This window comes from Mesocricetus auratus, unplaced genomic scaffold, assembly GCF_017639785.1.
Source record: "Mesocricetus auratus isolate SY011 unplaced genomic scaffold, BCM_Maur_2.0 Super-Scaffold_100011, whole genome shotgun sequence".
NCBI classification, from domain to species: domain Eukaryota; kingdom Metazoa; phylum Chordata; class Mammalia; order Rodentia; family Cricetidae; genus Mesocricetus; species Mesocricetus auratus.
This window is the reverse complement of record NW_024429195.1, coordinates 30,792,776-30,806,628: the sequence shown is the minus strand read 5'-3', so window position 1 is coordinate 30,806,628 and position 13,853 is coordinate 30,792,776. Positions and strand designations below refer to the sequence as shown.

The 13,853-nt window shown below is 40.2% G+C and overlaps 1 protein-coding gene across 1 annotated transcript in view; it reads left to right on the top strand.

The window, feature by feature from the left end:
* The window catches only part of Pik3ca (phosphatidylinositol-4,5-bisphosphate 3-kinase catalytic subunit alpha), a 70,081-nt gene extending 59,383 nt beyond the window's left edge, over positions 1-10,698 (top strand). Inside the window, exons 17-21 of the mRNA XM_005069732.4 lie at positions 923-1,001; positions 4,677-4,847; positions 6,170-6,287; positions 6,377-6,528; positions 7,228-10,698. Coding sequence (XP_005069789.1) covers positions 923-1,001; positions 4,677-4,847; positions 6,170-6,287; positions 6,377-6,528; positions 7,228-7,498 — 791 coding nt within the window. The 3' untranslated portion in view covers positions 7,499-10,698. The remainder of the gene's footprint in view (positions 1-922; positions 1,002-4,676; positions 4,848-6,169; positions 6,288-6,376; positions 6,529-7,227) is intronic.
* Positions 10,699-13,853: the final 3,155 nt, after the last annotated feature.

Sequence of the window (13,853 nt, the reverse complement as noted above, 5' to 3'; positions counted from 1 at the left end):
TCATCTAGAATATGAGACCCCAAAGAAAGGCCAAGTGGCTGAAGCTGGTTCATCCTCATGAGCTGTTCTGAGGCTGGGCTGGAGGAAGGCTGGCATCACAGGCGGGTAAAGAGTACAGATGGTCCGGTACTCTGGTGACACAATCTCTCAATCACAGTTGTTCTAGCTGGACATGGTGACACACAGCTGTAATTGCAGCACTTGGGAGGTGAAGGCAGGAAGATCAGATGTTCAAGGTCTTCTACAGCTAAATATACAATTGAAGGCCAGCCTGGGCTATGTGAGACTCTGTTTCAAAACAGGAAAAAAAAGTTATCTCAGAAAAGTCCTTAAACAAAAATAGGTGCCATTTTGCCAGGACCTGATCACAGCCTCTAGCTGACTAACTGAGGTGACATTTGATTGTCTTCAGACTCAGGAACCCTGGAGTCAGTGTCTGCCGTAGCTTCCGTCCTGTGTGCGTGGCTGGTTTGCATAGCACCCATTCGTGCCTTAAGTGTTCTGTGTGCGAGACCCTGGGACTATGGCAGAGCCTGCCCTTTTGTAGCTTAAAGCCTGACTGGGAAAAGAATGTTGAACAGATAATTAATTACAAAAGTGAAAGAACTATGAGACAAATGCATTTAGTCTTCTGAGAGACTGTTTAAGGAAGGTCCTGATTTCTGTAGAGAATGGGCTGCAGGAAGAGGGGAGGCTCACCAGTGTTGACCTCAGCATTGCATTCTGGGCACAGTTCTTCACACAGTACAAGTTTTAAATACAGTTGGAACCTTTCAGATGCCTTATTACCCAGATGACTGTACAGATCTTTCAAAAGTGGGTTAAAAACTTAAAACACTGCTGTCTAAGGAATTATTTTAAAGATTGACTATGGCTCTTTATTTTCATCTGATAACAATGGTGATATGTATTTGAATTTCAGATTTACGGCAAGATATGTTAACACTTCAGATCATCCGAATTATGGAGAACATTTGGCAAAACCAAGGCCTTGACCTTCGGTAAGTAATCAAAGCATGGGATGAATTATCTTAAGAGAATAAACTAAAGTCTTAATGGGACGATTCTTCCCCTCCCCCAGACAGAGTTTCTCTGTAACAGCCCTGGCTGTCTTGAAACTTTGCTTTGTAGACCAGGCTAGCCTTGAACTCACTGAGATCCACCTGCCTCTACCTCCCAAGTGCTGGGATTTAATGTGTGTGCCTCCAGTGCCCAATAAAGTCTTAATGGTGGAAGTCTAGAGGCCTATATTAAAAATGTTTGTAAAACCAAAAAAAAAAATTGCAGTAATGGTTAAGAGGTGATCCTGATTGCCTTTTCATTTGTTCTATTGCTTGGCCCAGAAGCTGATGAGACTCATCTAAGTGAAAAGAGATGTCTCATGATGCCATAAGACTTCCCGTGCCCTGGAGTGGCACCATTAGGAGCACAGCAGACTTATTAAAGTTCAAAAATGAAGCTGCACAGATGGCCAGTGGTTAATAAGCACATGTTGTTCTTGCAGAAGAGCAGAGTTTGTTGCTAACACCCACATTGGGTGGCTTACAACTAGCCTGTGACCCCAACTCTAGGGGGTCCAGCACCTTCTTCTGACCCCTACAGGCATCCACACATATGTGCACAGATACAAACACAAATAGAAATTTAAGAATATTTAAGTTCAGAGCAAGTTTTATCATAGAAATTTAGTAGTTCTAAAGCCACCTTTTAATCAGTTTTATAAGAAAACTGTAGTTTTTATCAGTTTCCTGTTCCATCCAGTGTTCTCTGACCATGTGTATTCTCTTCCCCTAACTTTCAGGAATGTTTTGTGCTCTCATAGTCATTGCTTCTAATAGCGCATCCTTCTCTGACTTGACTCTTGCAAATCCATAAAACTCACACAAGCAGAAGTTGCCTGCTCTAAAGTGCTTTGTGGTCTGATGGCCATTGTCTCAGTTACTCTCTGTCACTGTAAAGAGACATCATAATCAAGACAGCTCTTATGAAAGAGTTTAATGGGGTTGGAGGTTGTTATTTACAGTTTTAGAGGGTTATTCCATTATCATAACATAAAGCAGACAGACATAGTGCTGGAGCAATAGCTGAGAACTTTACCTCCTGATCTACCCTCCAGCAGGCAGAGAGAGGGGCACTGGGCCTGGCATGGACTTTTGAAACCTCAAAGCTCGACACACCCCCTAATTCTTGCCAAACAATTCACCAACTACGGACTAAGCATGCAAATATGAGCCTCTGGGGGTTTTTCTCCTTTAAAAAACCATATTCCACTCACTGTCCCCTATAGGCTTATAGTTATACCAGAATGCAAAATACATTTAGTCCCATAGTCTCCATAGTCTTTTACTGTCTCAACACTGTTTAAAAAGTCCCAAGACTATTCTAAGCAAAGGTACTCTCTTAACTGTAACGCCTGTAAATTCAAAAAACAAATTACATACTTCCATCTTACAATAGCACAGAGTGTGTGTTACCATTCTAAAAAGGAGGAAAGGGAGCATAGTGACTGAATACTGAACCAAAGCAAGACTGAAAATCAGCTGGGCAAACTCCAGATCTGCATCTCCATGTCTGATGTCAAAACTCTCTTCAGATCTCCAATTCCTTTCAGCTTTGACCACAGACAAGGAGCACTCCAGAACAGTGCACCTGTCAGCCCCACGACTCCAGCTTGACTTCAGGCATTGTTTGTCTCTATTTAATACTCAGTATAAAAAGATTGAAGTACCTAAAATCACTTATTCCACATCCCCATATGTGGTTAGGTCACAGATTTGTGGGTGGAAGTTGTAAAACTAGCTGCTTTTTGGTGGAATACCACTTTTACTTTAAAAACAAACTTATAGTCCAAGTATAGATAACATGCCTTTAAGTCCTGCAGTCAGAATACTAAGGCAGGAAAATCCACAGTTCAGATCAACTTGAACTACCTAACAAGACCAGGGCCACTAATTACGGAATACTTTGTACTTCCTTTTCCTGGCTACAGGTATGTAGATGTTTCTTCATATGCTTAAGCGTCACATATAAAAGTAAGAATGTTGGTACATACTTGTAACCCATACTCTCAGGAAGGTGAGGCAGGAGAATTTTGAGTTTTTGAGGCCAGCCTAAATCAGGCAAGACCTTGTTTCAAAAAGAAAAACAAAACAAACATCAACATAAGTAAAACAGCTCAGCTAGGCATTGGTAGCGCATACCTTTAATCCCAGCACTGGGGAGGCAGAGGCAGATGGATCTCTGTGAGTTCAAGGCCAGCCTGGTCTACAGAGCAAGTTCCAAGACAGCCTCCAAAACAATACAGAGAAACCCTGTCTCGAAAAACCAAAAAAAAAAAAAAAAAGAAAAAGAAAAAGAAAGAAAGAAAAACAGTTCATGTATATTACTTATAGAAATGAGTGTAAAAACACAGCTAGCTCTGGGGCTAGAGAGATGAGTCAGTGTTTAATAGCAGTTGCTGATGCTAAGAACTCAAATTTGGTTCCCAGCACCCACATGGCATTCATAACTGCCTGTAAACTAATCTCTCCAGGTTCCTGCATGCATGTGATGCATGTAAACTCACACTGGCACATATTTACACATAAAAATAATCAATGAGCTGGGCGGTGGTGGTGCACACCTTTAATCCCAGCACTTGGGAGGCAGAGGCAGGCGGATCTAGTGAGTTAAAGGTCAGCCTGATCAACAAAGTGAGTTCCAGGACAGCCAGAGCTATTACATAGAGAAAACCTGTCTTGAAAAACAACAACAAAATTAATGAATGAATGAAATCTTTTTTTTTTTAAATGCAATTTGAAACCCAGACATAAAACCTTTAAAAAAAATGTGAAAGTCAGTCTTCTCACTGCTTTATTTTTTTAACATTAGTTTGTTTTATTGGTATTGATGTTCTGCCTGGTACCTATGGAGGCCAGGAGGATCTCCAGGAACCGTAGTTATGGATGGCTATGAGCTACCAAACCTAAGTTCTGTGAAGAGCAGCCGGTGTTTTTAACTCTGTCCATCTGTCTCCAGTCTCCCTCACTGCTTTTGTCATACAGGTTGTTTCGTTCCATGCAAAATGATACATTAATGCATAGGGATTTGGTTTTAGCTGAACTCCTACATTTTCAGGAATAGGTTTGTCAATATCAAAAAGAAAATAGGGAGTGCTAAGTTGAGACAATAAAGATCATTCATGTTAAATTTACTAATTGAACATAGATATTTTGGACCTATTGAAATATTTGCAGTTTTACCAGACCTGAACAAAGATGACACCAGTAGACATGCTAACATGGAGATCACCTGAGGCCTCAACCCTAAACAAGACTACAGGCAGCTGAGGAAAGCTGAAAGTGAGAGGCGTAGTCTTCCCTGGGGAAGAGCCCCTAGTTTGGTTATTCAGTACCAAATGGTCTGCCCTGAAAACATACATACACGTGACAGTTTATATAGATAGACTGAGTAGCTTGTACTTAGGAAGATTGTGCATGATCACATGTGCCCGTGTGTATGCGCATGTGTGTGTATGTGTGTATCAACAAAAAAATAGAGGCCAGGAATTTGAGATAGAGCAAGGAAATGTGTGAGAGAAGGATTAAAGGGCAAGAAGTGGGAAAATTACGTAATTATATTTAATTTCAGTCATAAATAATTTGCTGTTTTAAATTCTGCCTTTGTCAATTTTCCAGAATGCTACCTTACGGCTGTCTGTCCATTGGGGACTGTGTGGGGCTCATCGAAGTGGTGAGAAACTCTCACACTATCATGCAGATCCAGTGCAAAGGAGGCCTGAAGGGGGCGCTGCAGTTCAACAGTCACACACTGCACCAGTGGCTCAAGGACAAGAACAAGGGAGAGATGTGAGTTTGCTCTTGAGTTTCTGTCACATGCTGGTGGCTCAGTAGACTTCTTGGCTAAGGAGAAAGCCACTGTAGTAGGGAAAAATGCACTTCACTTTTGAAATGTTGGAGGCTGTTGTGAGTGACCAAAAGAACTGCTTATGATTTGATGCCTTCATCGCTCACCTTGTATCTCACATCCTCTTACTTCCTATCATAAATGAAAGGAACACTTGGTGCTGCAGTTCAGAGTGCACATTCCTTTTCTGGAGGACCCCAGTTCAGCCCCCAGTACCCACATGCAGCCACCTCCAGGGAATCTGGTGGCCTCTTCTGTCTCCATAGCATCTTCACTCAGGTGTGCCCACGTGGCAATCCAGATTTGTATAATTAAAAGTAAAAATAAATCTCGTTCAAAAATAATACACATTCAAATTTTTACTTCTAATTTGTTAAAAATGATGTTCTAGAAATTAATTTTCAACACTCTCAGGGATGTCACACGCCTTAATCCTAGTGCTTAGGAGACTTAAGTAGGTAGATCTTTAAGTTCTAGACCAGCCTAAGCTACACAGCAGCAGAGGCAGAAGCAGATAGATCTCTCTTGAATACAAGGACAACCTAGTCTACATAGTGAGTTCCAGGCTATCCAGGGCTATATAGTAAGACCCTCAAAAAAAACTTAATTTTCTCCTGTGGGTTGTGGCTTATCCCAGCTCCCAAGAGGCTAGCCCCAGGAGGATTGTTGTGTGCTGTGAGTTCAAAGCCAGCCTGGGAAACAGTGTAAGATCCTATCTGAGAAGAAAAGAAAAATTGGGGTCTAGAGAGATCACTCAGCTGATGACCTACTTCCACATAAATATGAAGACGTAAATTCAGTCTCTATCACCTTTATAAAGCCTCAGGGAAGAGAGCTGGAACAGCGCTATCATAGTGGCTGGCTGGCCAGCAAGTCTAACCAGTTGGTGAGCCCCAGGTTCAGTGAGAGGCATTGTCTCAAAAAATGAGGCAGTGAGATGCTGAAGAGATGGTTCAGGGGTAACTGAGCACTTGCTGCTCTTCTGGAGGACTCGGGTTTGCTTATCAGCTCCCTTACAGGTTCCGCTGCACACATCAAATTCTTACCTTACCTCTAGCTCCATGGGATCCTATGCACTCTTTTGACCTCTATGGGTGTGTATACATTCACACAAAAATTCACTTCAGTAAAAGTCCTAAATGAATAAGATGGTGAGTTATAGAAGGCACCCAGTCTTAACCTCTGACCCTGATACACGCACACTTGATTGCACGTGTGCACTCTAACACACATCACCCATGAGGTGTTTATTTCTTCTCTGTAGTTATGATGCAGCCATTGATCTATTCACGAGGTCATGTGCTGGGTACTGCGTGGCAACCTTCATCTTGGGAATTGGAGACCGGCACAATAGCAACATCATGGTGAAAGATGATGGACAGGTAGTGCTTTCAGGTTCTTTAAATATATTAAGTCAAGATCTTTTATGTCTGCACGGTAAACTAAAATGTAATCTCTTTATTCTTGAAAGCTGTTTCATATAGATTTTGGGCACTTTTTGGATCACAAGAAGAAAAAATTTGGTTATAAACGTGAACGTGTGCCATTTGTTTTGACGCAAGATTTCTTAATAGTGATTAGTAAAGGAGCCCAAGAATATACAAAGACCAGAGAGTTTGAGAGGTGAGCTCAATGGCTGCCTGGGGTAGGGAGGCGCCTGCCGTTCAGAGCAGTGGGTGTAAGCCAGAGGGAGTAGTGCATGTTACAGCATCTTTGGTTTTGCTCATTTGATATGGGGGAGAAGGGGCTGAAAATGAAAACTGATTTCATTCATTGAACTAAGTGAGGCCTACAAAGATAGTAACCTTTAAACCTTATGACACACTGAAATTATTGGCTGTTGTTTAAGTAATTCACTTTGTCTTTGTCTTGTCAAATAACATGTAGTGTGGTTAGGACAGGGTTTTTGGTCCTAACCTGAGGAAAGCTAGCAAGCTATAACTCTTAAGCATAATTACTCTTTTTCCTGCCACCTTGTTAATATATTGTTAATATATCTTAGATTTCAAAGGACTTTTATAACATTCCATTTGTGTATAAGTCAGTGTCCTGATCTTGGGTGCCTAAACCCTTCAGGCCTTACTTTAGTCTAGACCAATGTAGACGTTTAATAAATACTGTACCCCAATATTTCAAGCACTATTTCAGGTGCTTGGCAGGCAATAAAGTATTCATTCACAGAGTACACATTGTAGAATGTTGTGAGCTACGGGAGCAGGGAGAGGAATGGTAGTTTTTAGACCTTTGCCCAAAACAGCCGAGCTAATTCTATAAAGTCAGAGTACTGGTTCTAGCACTGACCAGGTGTTCCTCAACTTTCAGGTTTCAGGAGATGTGTTACAAGGCTTACCTAGCGATTCGGCAGCATGCCAATCTCTTCATCAACCTGTTTTCAATGATGCTTGGCTCTGGAATGCCGGAACTGCAGTCTTTTGATGACATCGCATATATTCGAAAGACTCTAGCCTTAGACAAAACTGAGCAAGAGGCTTTAGAATATTTCACAAAACAAATGAATGATGCACATCATGGCGGCTGGACGACAAAAATGGATTGGATCTTCCACACCATTAAGCAGCATGCGTTGAACTGAGATGGGAGCTGGGAACTGCAAGTGGCGCACGGCTTCTCCACTGCATGGCAGTGAGTTGCAGCAAGCAGACGTTGGCATGGGGATGGCACAGTCAGGAACAACATTAGGACTTGAGCAAGAACAGAAACAACATGCTCTATAATTGAAACACTGTACACGCAAACAGGGTTTGATAGCACTAAACTAGTTCATTTCAGAATTCAGCTTTAGAATAATGAGCAAGTTCATGTTATGCCTTAAGTCCAAAAAAAAAAGGTAAACTTTGAAGATTGTTTGTATCTTTTTTTTAAAAAACAAAACAAAACAAAAATCCCCAAAATACATACAAATGATGGAGACGAAAGGAGAACGCTGTTCTGTTTGTCTTGCCAGGGTTCTGTTTAAAATGTGGACACAACCAAGACTATGACTGCTTTAGGTCTGAATAAGCTGGAGCTTCTATTAAGTACATGAAATTGGAGAAGAATGGAAATCCTTATTTTCCCATTGCTGTTCAGACTTATGATTTGAAGTGGGTATTTTGACCTCCTGCTTAATGAGGAACAACACTTGGGGTGAAGGGACTCGCTTTTTCTTTGAACAACCCTTTGATGGATTTGGGGTCTCTCACCTGTGGTTTTGAAAGCAGTCACAAGTAATAATCTACAGACAGCTGTGTTTTTGTTGGGTTTTGTTTTTTTGTTGGTTTTTTTCTGGACAGTATTTACAAGGATCTGACTTATTTCCTAGGGAAATTCTGGGCTCGCATCAAGTACAGCAGTGATCATAGAGGAGGGAAGCAGGGGCTCCTGTTTCTGACCTGTACAGTATTCACTTTAAGCTGATTGTTTCTCCTTTTGCAATTGAACTGAATACTTTTTTTCATGCATGTTTTCCAGAAAATAGAAGTGAGTATTAATGTTATTAAAAAGATTATTTTTTTTTATTAAAGGCTATTTATATTATAGAAACTATCATTAATATATATTCTTTATTTACATAATCTGTCCCATAGTCATGCATTGTTTTGCACCCCAAATTTTTTATCATTGGTAACAGCATGTTAACTTTTCTCTTGTCTGTAGATGAGGCTCAGGCACTATCCCGTTTACCCAGATCCCCTGTATGACTCCCTATGGAACAGGTTGAACTGCACATGCTTTCCTTCCACTGCTGTCGTTTTTACACGATGCCCTCATTGTCCATGCATCTATAGTTGAGAATGGCACAATCATATGAAACCAGTTATTAAGTGAATACCAAGTAGACTATCATCCTGACGCTTTAAGCCCTTCTATTGAGGTCTGGTCATGAATGACTTTTTATATTATGAGAGACTAGAAACCATGAATTTTTTACCTTCGTAAGCTATGTATCCATATCTCGATAAAAGTAGGACATTAACCCATTTTACTATCATGTCCCGTTTCAAAGTGGTCAAGTCTCCAACTTCATTACATCCCATTCAAGCACAGAATGCATTATTGAGCATTCTGAAAAGCATCCATCCAAGAAGTAGGGCTAATGTTAATGGTCACTCTAGATTCCTACTCAGTGTTTGAATCATTCATGTCCTAGAAAATAGCTTTAGCAGATGTTCAGATGCCACACCAAAAAAGAAAAAGAAAAAAAAAAGAAAAAGCGCAAAAAAAGAATAAATAAAAAGAAAAAAAGAAAAAAATGTGCAATAATTTACTGACAGTTCCTAGCTTAGGTGTGTTACTGGAGAGCCTCTTTATGAAGAGCGCACACTGTACACTCTAGAAAAACAGCATCCCTTTAAAAGCGCTCGTCTGTGAGGTCAGACACCCTTAGTAGAAGTTTTGAATAGTAAACAGGGGACTCTAATAAAAATACTCTTAATATCTGGCTATTTTAGAACCCTTAAAGGGCATAATTATTGAAGATTTAGGTACTTCACTAAAGCATGTATATATTATTGCCAACAAGAAAAACCTGAAGATTAGGGGAACTTAGTTCTGTAAACTGTCTTGGAATAGTTAATCAGAATTTAAACTGTTTTAAGCAGAAAACCAGATAGATTCTTTTGCAGATATAGAAAACTCCCTAACTTATTTAAACTTGGCATTTAACACTTTGTGTTACTTAGATATGCAGTTGCTAGGTACTAACATCCCATTCTTTTCTGTATCAGGGATTATTACAATCAAACTCAGTGACATGGTACAAATCTACAACTTAAATGGTGGAAACTGAAGAAGTACAAAGAACTGTGTTTTCCCGAGTGCCAAAAAACAAAAAAACAAGCCACGAGCCTCCTTGCACAAAATTGATAACATTTTTTTTGCCTTTTTTTTTCATTAGTTCAAATAGTTACCCAGTACCACCTTCCAGGGTCTCTGCACAGTTCAAATACAACCACATAGCTTATTTTGCCATTTACAGCCACAGTAATTGTATTTGAGAAAAAATTCTATTCTATAAATGGTATAAGGAAAGAAAAGAGGAAGAAAGGAAAGAACAAAAGAAAGAGAGAAGAATGGGTTGAATTAAAAAAGACAAAGACCAAAACTTGAATTGAAGCTGGGGTGATCAAAATCTGTTTCCAGAGAGCAATAATGTGCCACTCCCAGGTACTTCAATATCAGAAGGACCTGTGGACAGGTCACCTCTGTAAATGACCATCCTTGTCGTCATTGAATATTGTCTAAACGACTTTGGCTCCATAATTTCACTAAGTCACTTGAGAATGTTTCATCAGTAATTATTTCTGGAAGGAAGGAAAGCAAATCTAAAGAAAGAAACTAAATGCACTGTAGCAAGAAGTAACTCCTAAATCATGCTTTCACTTTTTACCATCTCCTCAGCTATACAAAAACCTTTAGTTTTAAGATTTTTAGACTGCTGTTAATTTGAAATCTGTTCATCTTACTGTGGAGTTTGATTTGTTTGTTTGTTTGCTTCCTGTTTGTTTTTAAAGATGTTTCTAATTAGAGTTTTTTAAAAAAAGAATGGAATTTGGTTGCTATTTCATGGTAGAACCAGAGACTTTGTGGTTCTTCATGTCCTCTGTAAAACTTGGTGTCAGAGTCATCAGATTTGAGGTTGTCCCTTCTATTCTGCTTTATATTACTGCCCATCAGGAAATGGGAACCTGGTGAATATATAATGAATTGTAAAATATTTTAATGTGTAACTTTTTCAACTGTGAAACTGACTATTGGTTTTTTTTTTTGATGAAAACAGCTGCTGATAAAGTATTTTGTGTAAAGTGTAGTTCTTATTAATCAGGGAATGATTACTCATTTAGATGTATATACCCCTTGAACTTCAGTTTAAACTGATTAGTAATCGTCTAGGCAAAACACAGCCCATGTGTGTCTCTGCCTATCAGGAGCCTGATGGCATCCCAGAAATGATGAGCAGCCTGTCCTAAGGGTACAGTGGAAACCTTACAGCACATGAACCTCAGTTTGGTCCTTAACATCATTTTTTTATATTTGTTTGATTTGTAGTTTTGGTCCATGCGTACCAGCTCCTTTGAAGAAATTTAATTTCCAAATCTGTTACACCTAGTATGTTACACCTAGTATCTGTTCTATTACAGTGTCCACTGTTCTCTGCAAACTGCAACTTGGGCTGGACAAACCCACGAACTCAAAAATCCACCTTAAAAGTTATTTTGATGTCCATGACATCACTAAAACAGCAAATTCAAATTTGTGACACTATAGATGATGTTGCTTCTACTTCAGATGTGTGGGGGTGGAATGGAGGAGAGCCTGAACAGAAGGCTTCAAGCTACAAGGGTGCATCACACGTAATAGAAAGGAATCACTTCCAGTTTGGAATTTTGAAGGCTAAACTCAGTTTTGACAGCATCTTTAATTAGTGTAACTCTTGATGGCAGAGCAATAATACAGCTGAGCTACTTTAAACAGACTAACAAAAGCATTTTAGTGATTAAAACTGTAAACCAATCTTTTTTTTCCTTATAAAAAATCATTTTTACTATCTGGAAAGATGTTGGGCTCTAGCTTAGAAGAATTGTACTCCGGTTAAACCTGTTAACTCCATCTCTAAGGGTTCATAAGGGAAATAGCTAAGTTGCCATTCTGTGCCTCGGGTCTCACAACAGACTCTGTAGAACCCTGCATTTTTATGTTTGCAAGTCAGGCTGGGTGTGCCTTTTAGTTCATGGAGGGGCAGGGTGCTAAAATGTTAAGACTCCGGCTGCTTGGGCAAGTTACATAGAGCAGCCGTGGTGCCGAATCTTGAGCATCCTTACCTCGTTTACTCCCTTCTGTTGTTTTGTTAGCACAGATGGGTCAGGGATCTTTAATGAAAGCTATAAACACATGGAAAGGGTCTAAAGTTCAGGAGGGGTTTGTGTTTCTTAGGAGTCACCCAGATAGTAATGGCAGTCTTGAATGAGTTTGTGTGGAATCTTCATTTGATGGGGGGTATGCCCCTCCATTATTATGCAGTGCCTTTCCCTTTGCTTGGCTTTCAGGTATGGCAGGGTCTAAGCTGTGTGCTTGTTATAGCAAAGGAAACAGAAATAGAAGGGGATTCTCTCACCTCTCAGTGTCATAAGAATGTTTGTTAGTGGACAGGATTACAGTGAAGCTCCTGTAGTGTATTGTTGGGTCTGATTTTCACTACTAAGAGTAGACTCCAATCTTCACGTTAGTAAGTACAAAAAGAGAAAACAAAAACAAAAAAAGCATAAGCCAAGTGGACTTTCTGTAGCCTTGTCTAACGTACCACAGTAATTTGTGACAGAATAATGTATTTTTCGTTATACTCTTTGTTGGTCTTCTAGATTATCAAGGACACAGAAAACGGTCAGTGTTTCCTACTAAAGTATGGGAATGTGGCTCAGTTAGAGGGCCTGGCAAGTGTATGTGAAGTATGGGTTTGAGCCTCAGCACCACATAGAAGGTTTAGCAACACATGCCTATAATCGCAGCACTAGGGATGTAGAGGAGGAGGATCAGAAGGGCAGGGTCATCTTTAGCCTCATTAGTAAGTTCAGAGCCATCCTAGGATACTTGGTCTTCAAAACTGCTAGTATGAATTTCCAAATGTAGTTATTTCTGATGGTCCATAAGAAAAGAAAAATCCTTTGTCAGATTAAAGTATGGCCCTAAGAATGACAGGGAAAATGTGGCTTTTATCTAGTATCTAGATATGGTTTTGATTGTGGAACCCAAACAATATGTTGTGGTGATTTTTGTCATTTTATGTTAGCACAGGGTCTCACTGTATAGCCCAGGCTGGCCTCACACTCATGATCCTCTAGTCTTAGCTGCATAGTACTGAGAATACAGGTGCCATGTGCCCACCTCCACAGGCTCCAAGAGTCCAGGTTTCAAATGCAGTTGATGATTTTATTATCATTCAGTCTTTAGACTTAGCTTGGCTAAATGAAATCCAAAAGAATACATTGCTTTCAAATATAATACTTTAGTATCTTGGGGGGACATAACTCCACTCCACTGGTGCAAGGAGCTTGCCCCCCTCAGCCACATTGTTTCTCTCCACTTTGTTTATTCAATGAGTTGAGGTTCTGTGTAAGAGGAACTAGTTAGAAACATTCTTGATTGGCAGTGTTGGCACACACCTTTAATCTCAGCACTTAGAAGGTAGAGGTAGGAAGATCTCTGAGTTTGAGGCCAGCCTGGTCTACAAAGTGAGTTCTAGAATAGCCAGGACTACACAAAAAGAAAGAAAAAGGAACAGTATTCTTTAAGCCTTGCCCTAGATGTACTTAAGTACAGCAAGGTCCCATATGCTGTTAGCTTAGAGCAGCTCTTCTCAACCTGTGGGCCTCGACCCCTTAGGATCAAATGCCCTTTCACAAGGGGCACCTAACACCATCAGAAAACAGATATTTACATTATGATTCATAACAGAAAAATTACATTTATGAAGTACTATCAGTTTTATGGCTGGGGGTCCCCACAACACGAGGAACCGTATATATTAAGTGGTCTCAGTACTGGGAAGGTTGGGAACCACTAGCTTAGAATGTAGACAACTACAGCTTCACTAAATTGAAGATCTCTTCTGTCATACTGTCCCCAGCAAGGAGTTCAGCCTGTGACTGCACATACTGTGCTAATCACTGATGTCAGTGTCTTCTTATCCCTAATGCACAGTCTGTACCATCACGCTGTTCATTAAAAGAGAAAGGAAACTTACCTTGTGTCTAGATGGTCCTTAGCATGTGGTGTAAGCCAAGAGCTTTGAGAATCCCTTTTGCTGTTTCTCTTCACAGGCAAACTAGTGTTGCTTTGAACAGAGTCCAGTTAGACTCAAGTTTGCTATTTAATTACTAAGAACACTCGATTGAAAAACTGAATCAAGCCAGGCATGGTGGCACCCCCAGTACGCGGGAGGTGGAGGCAGG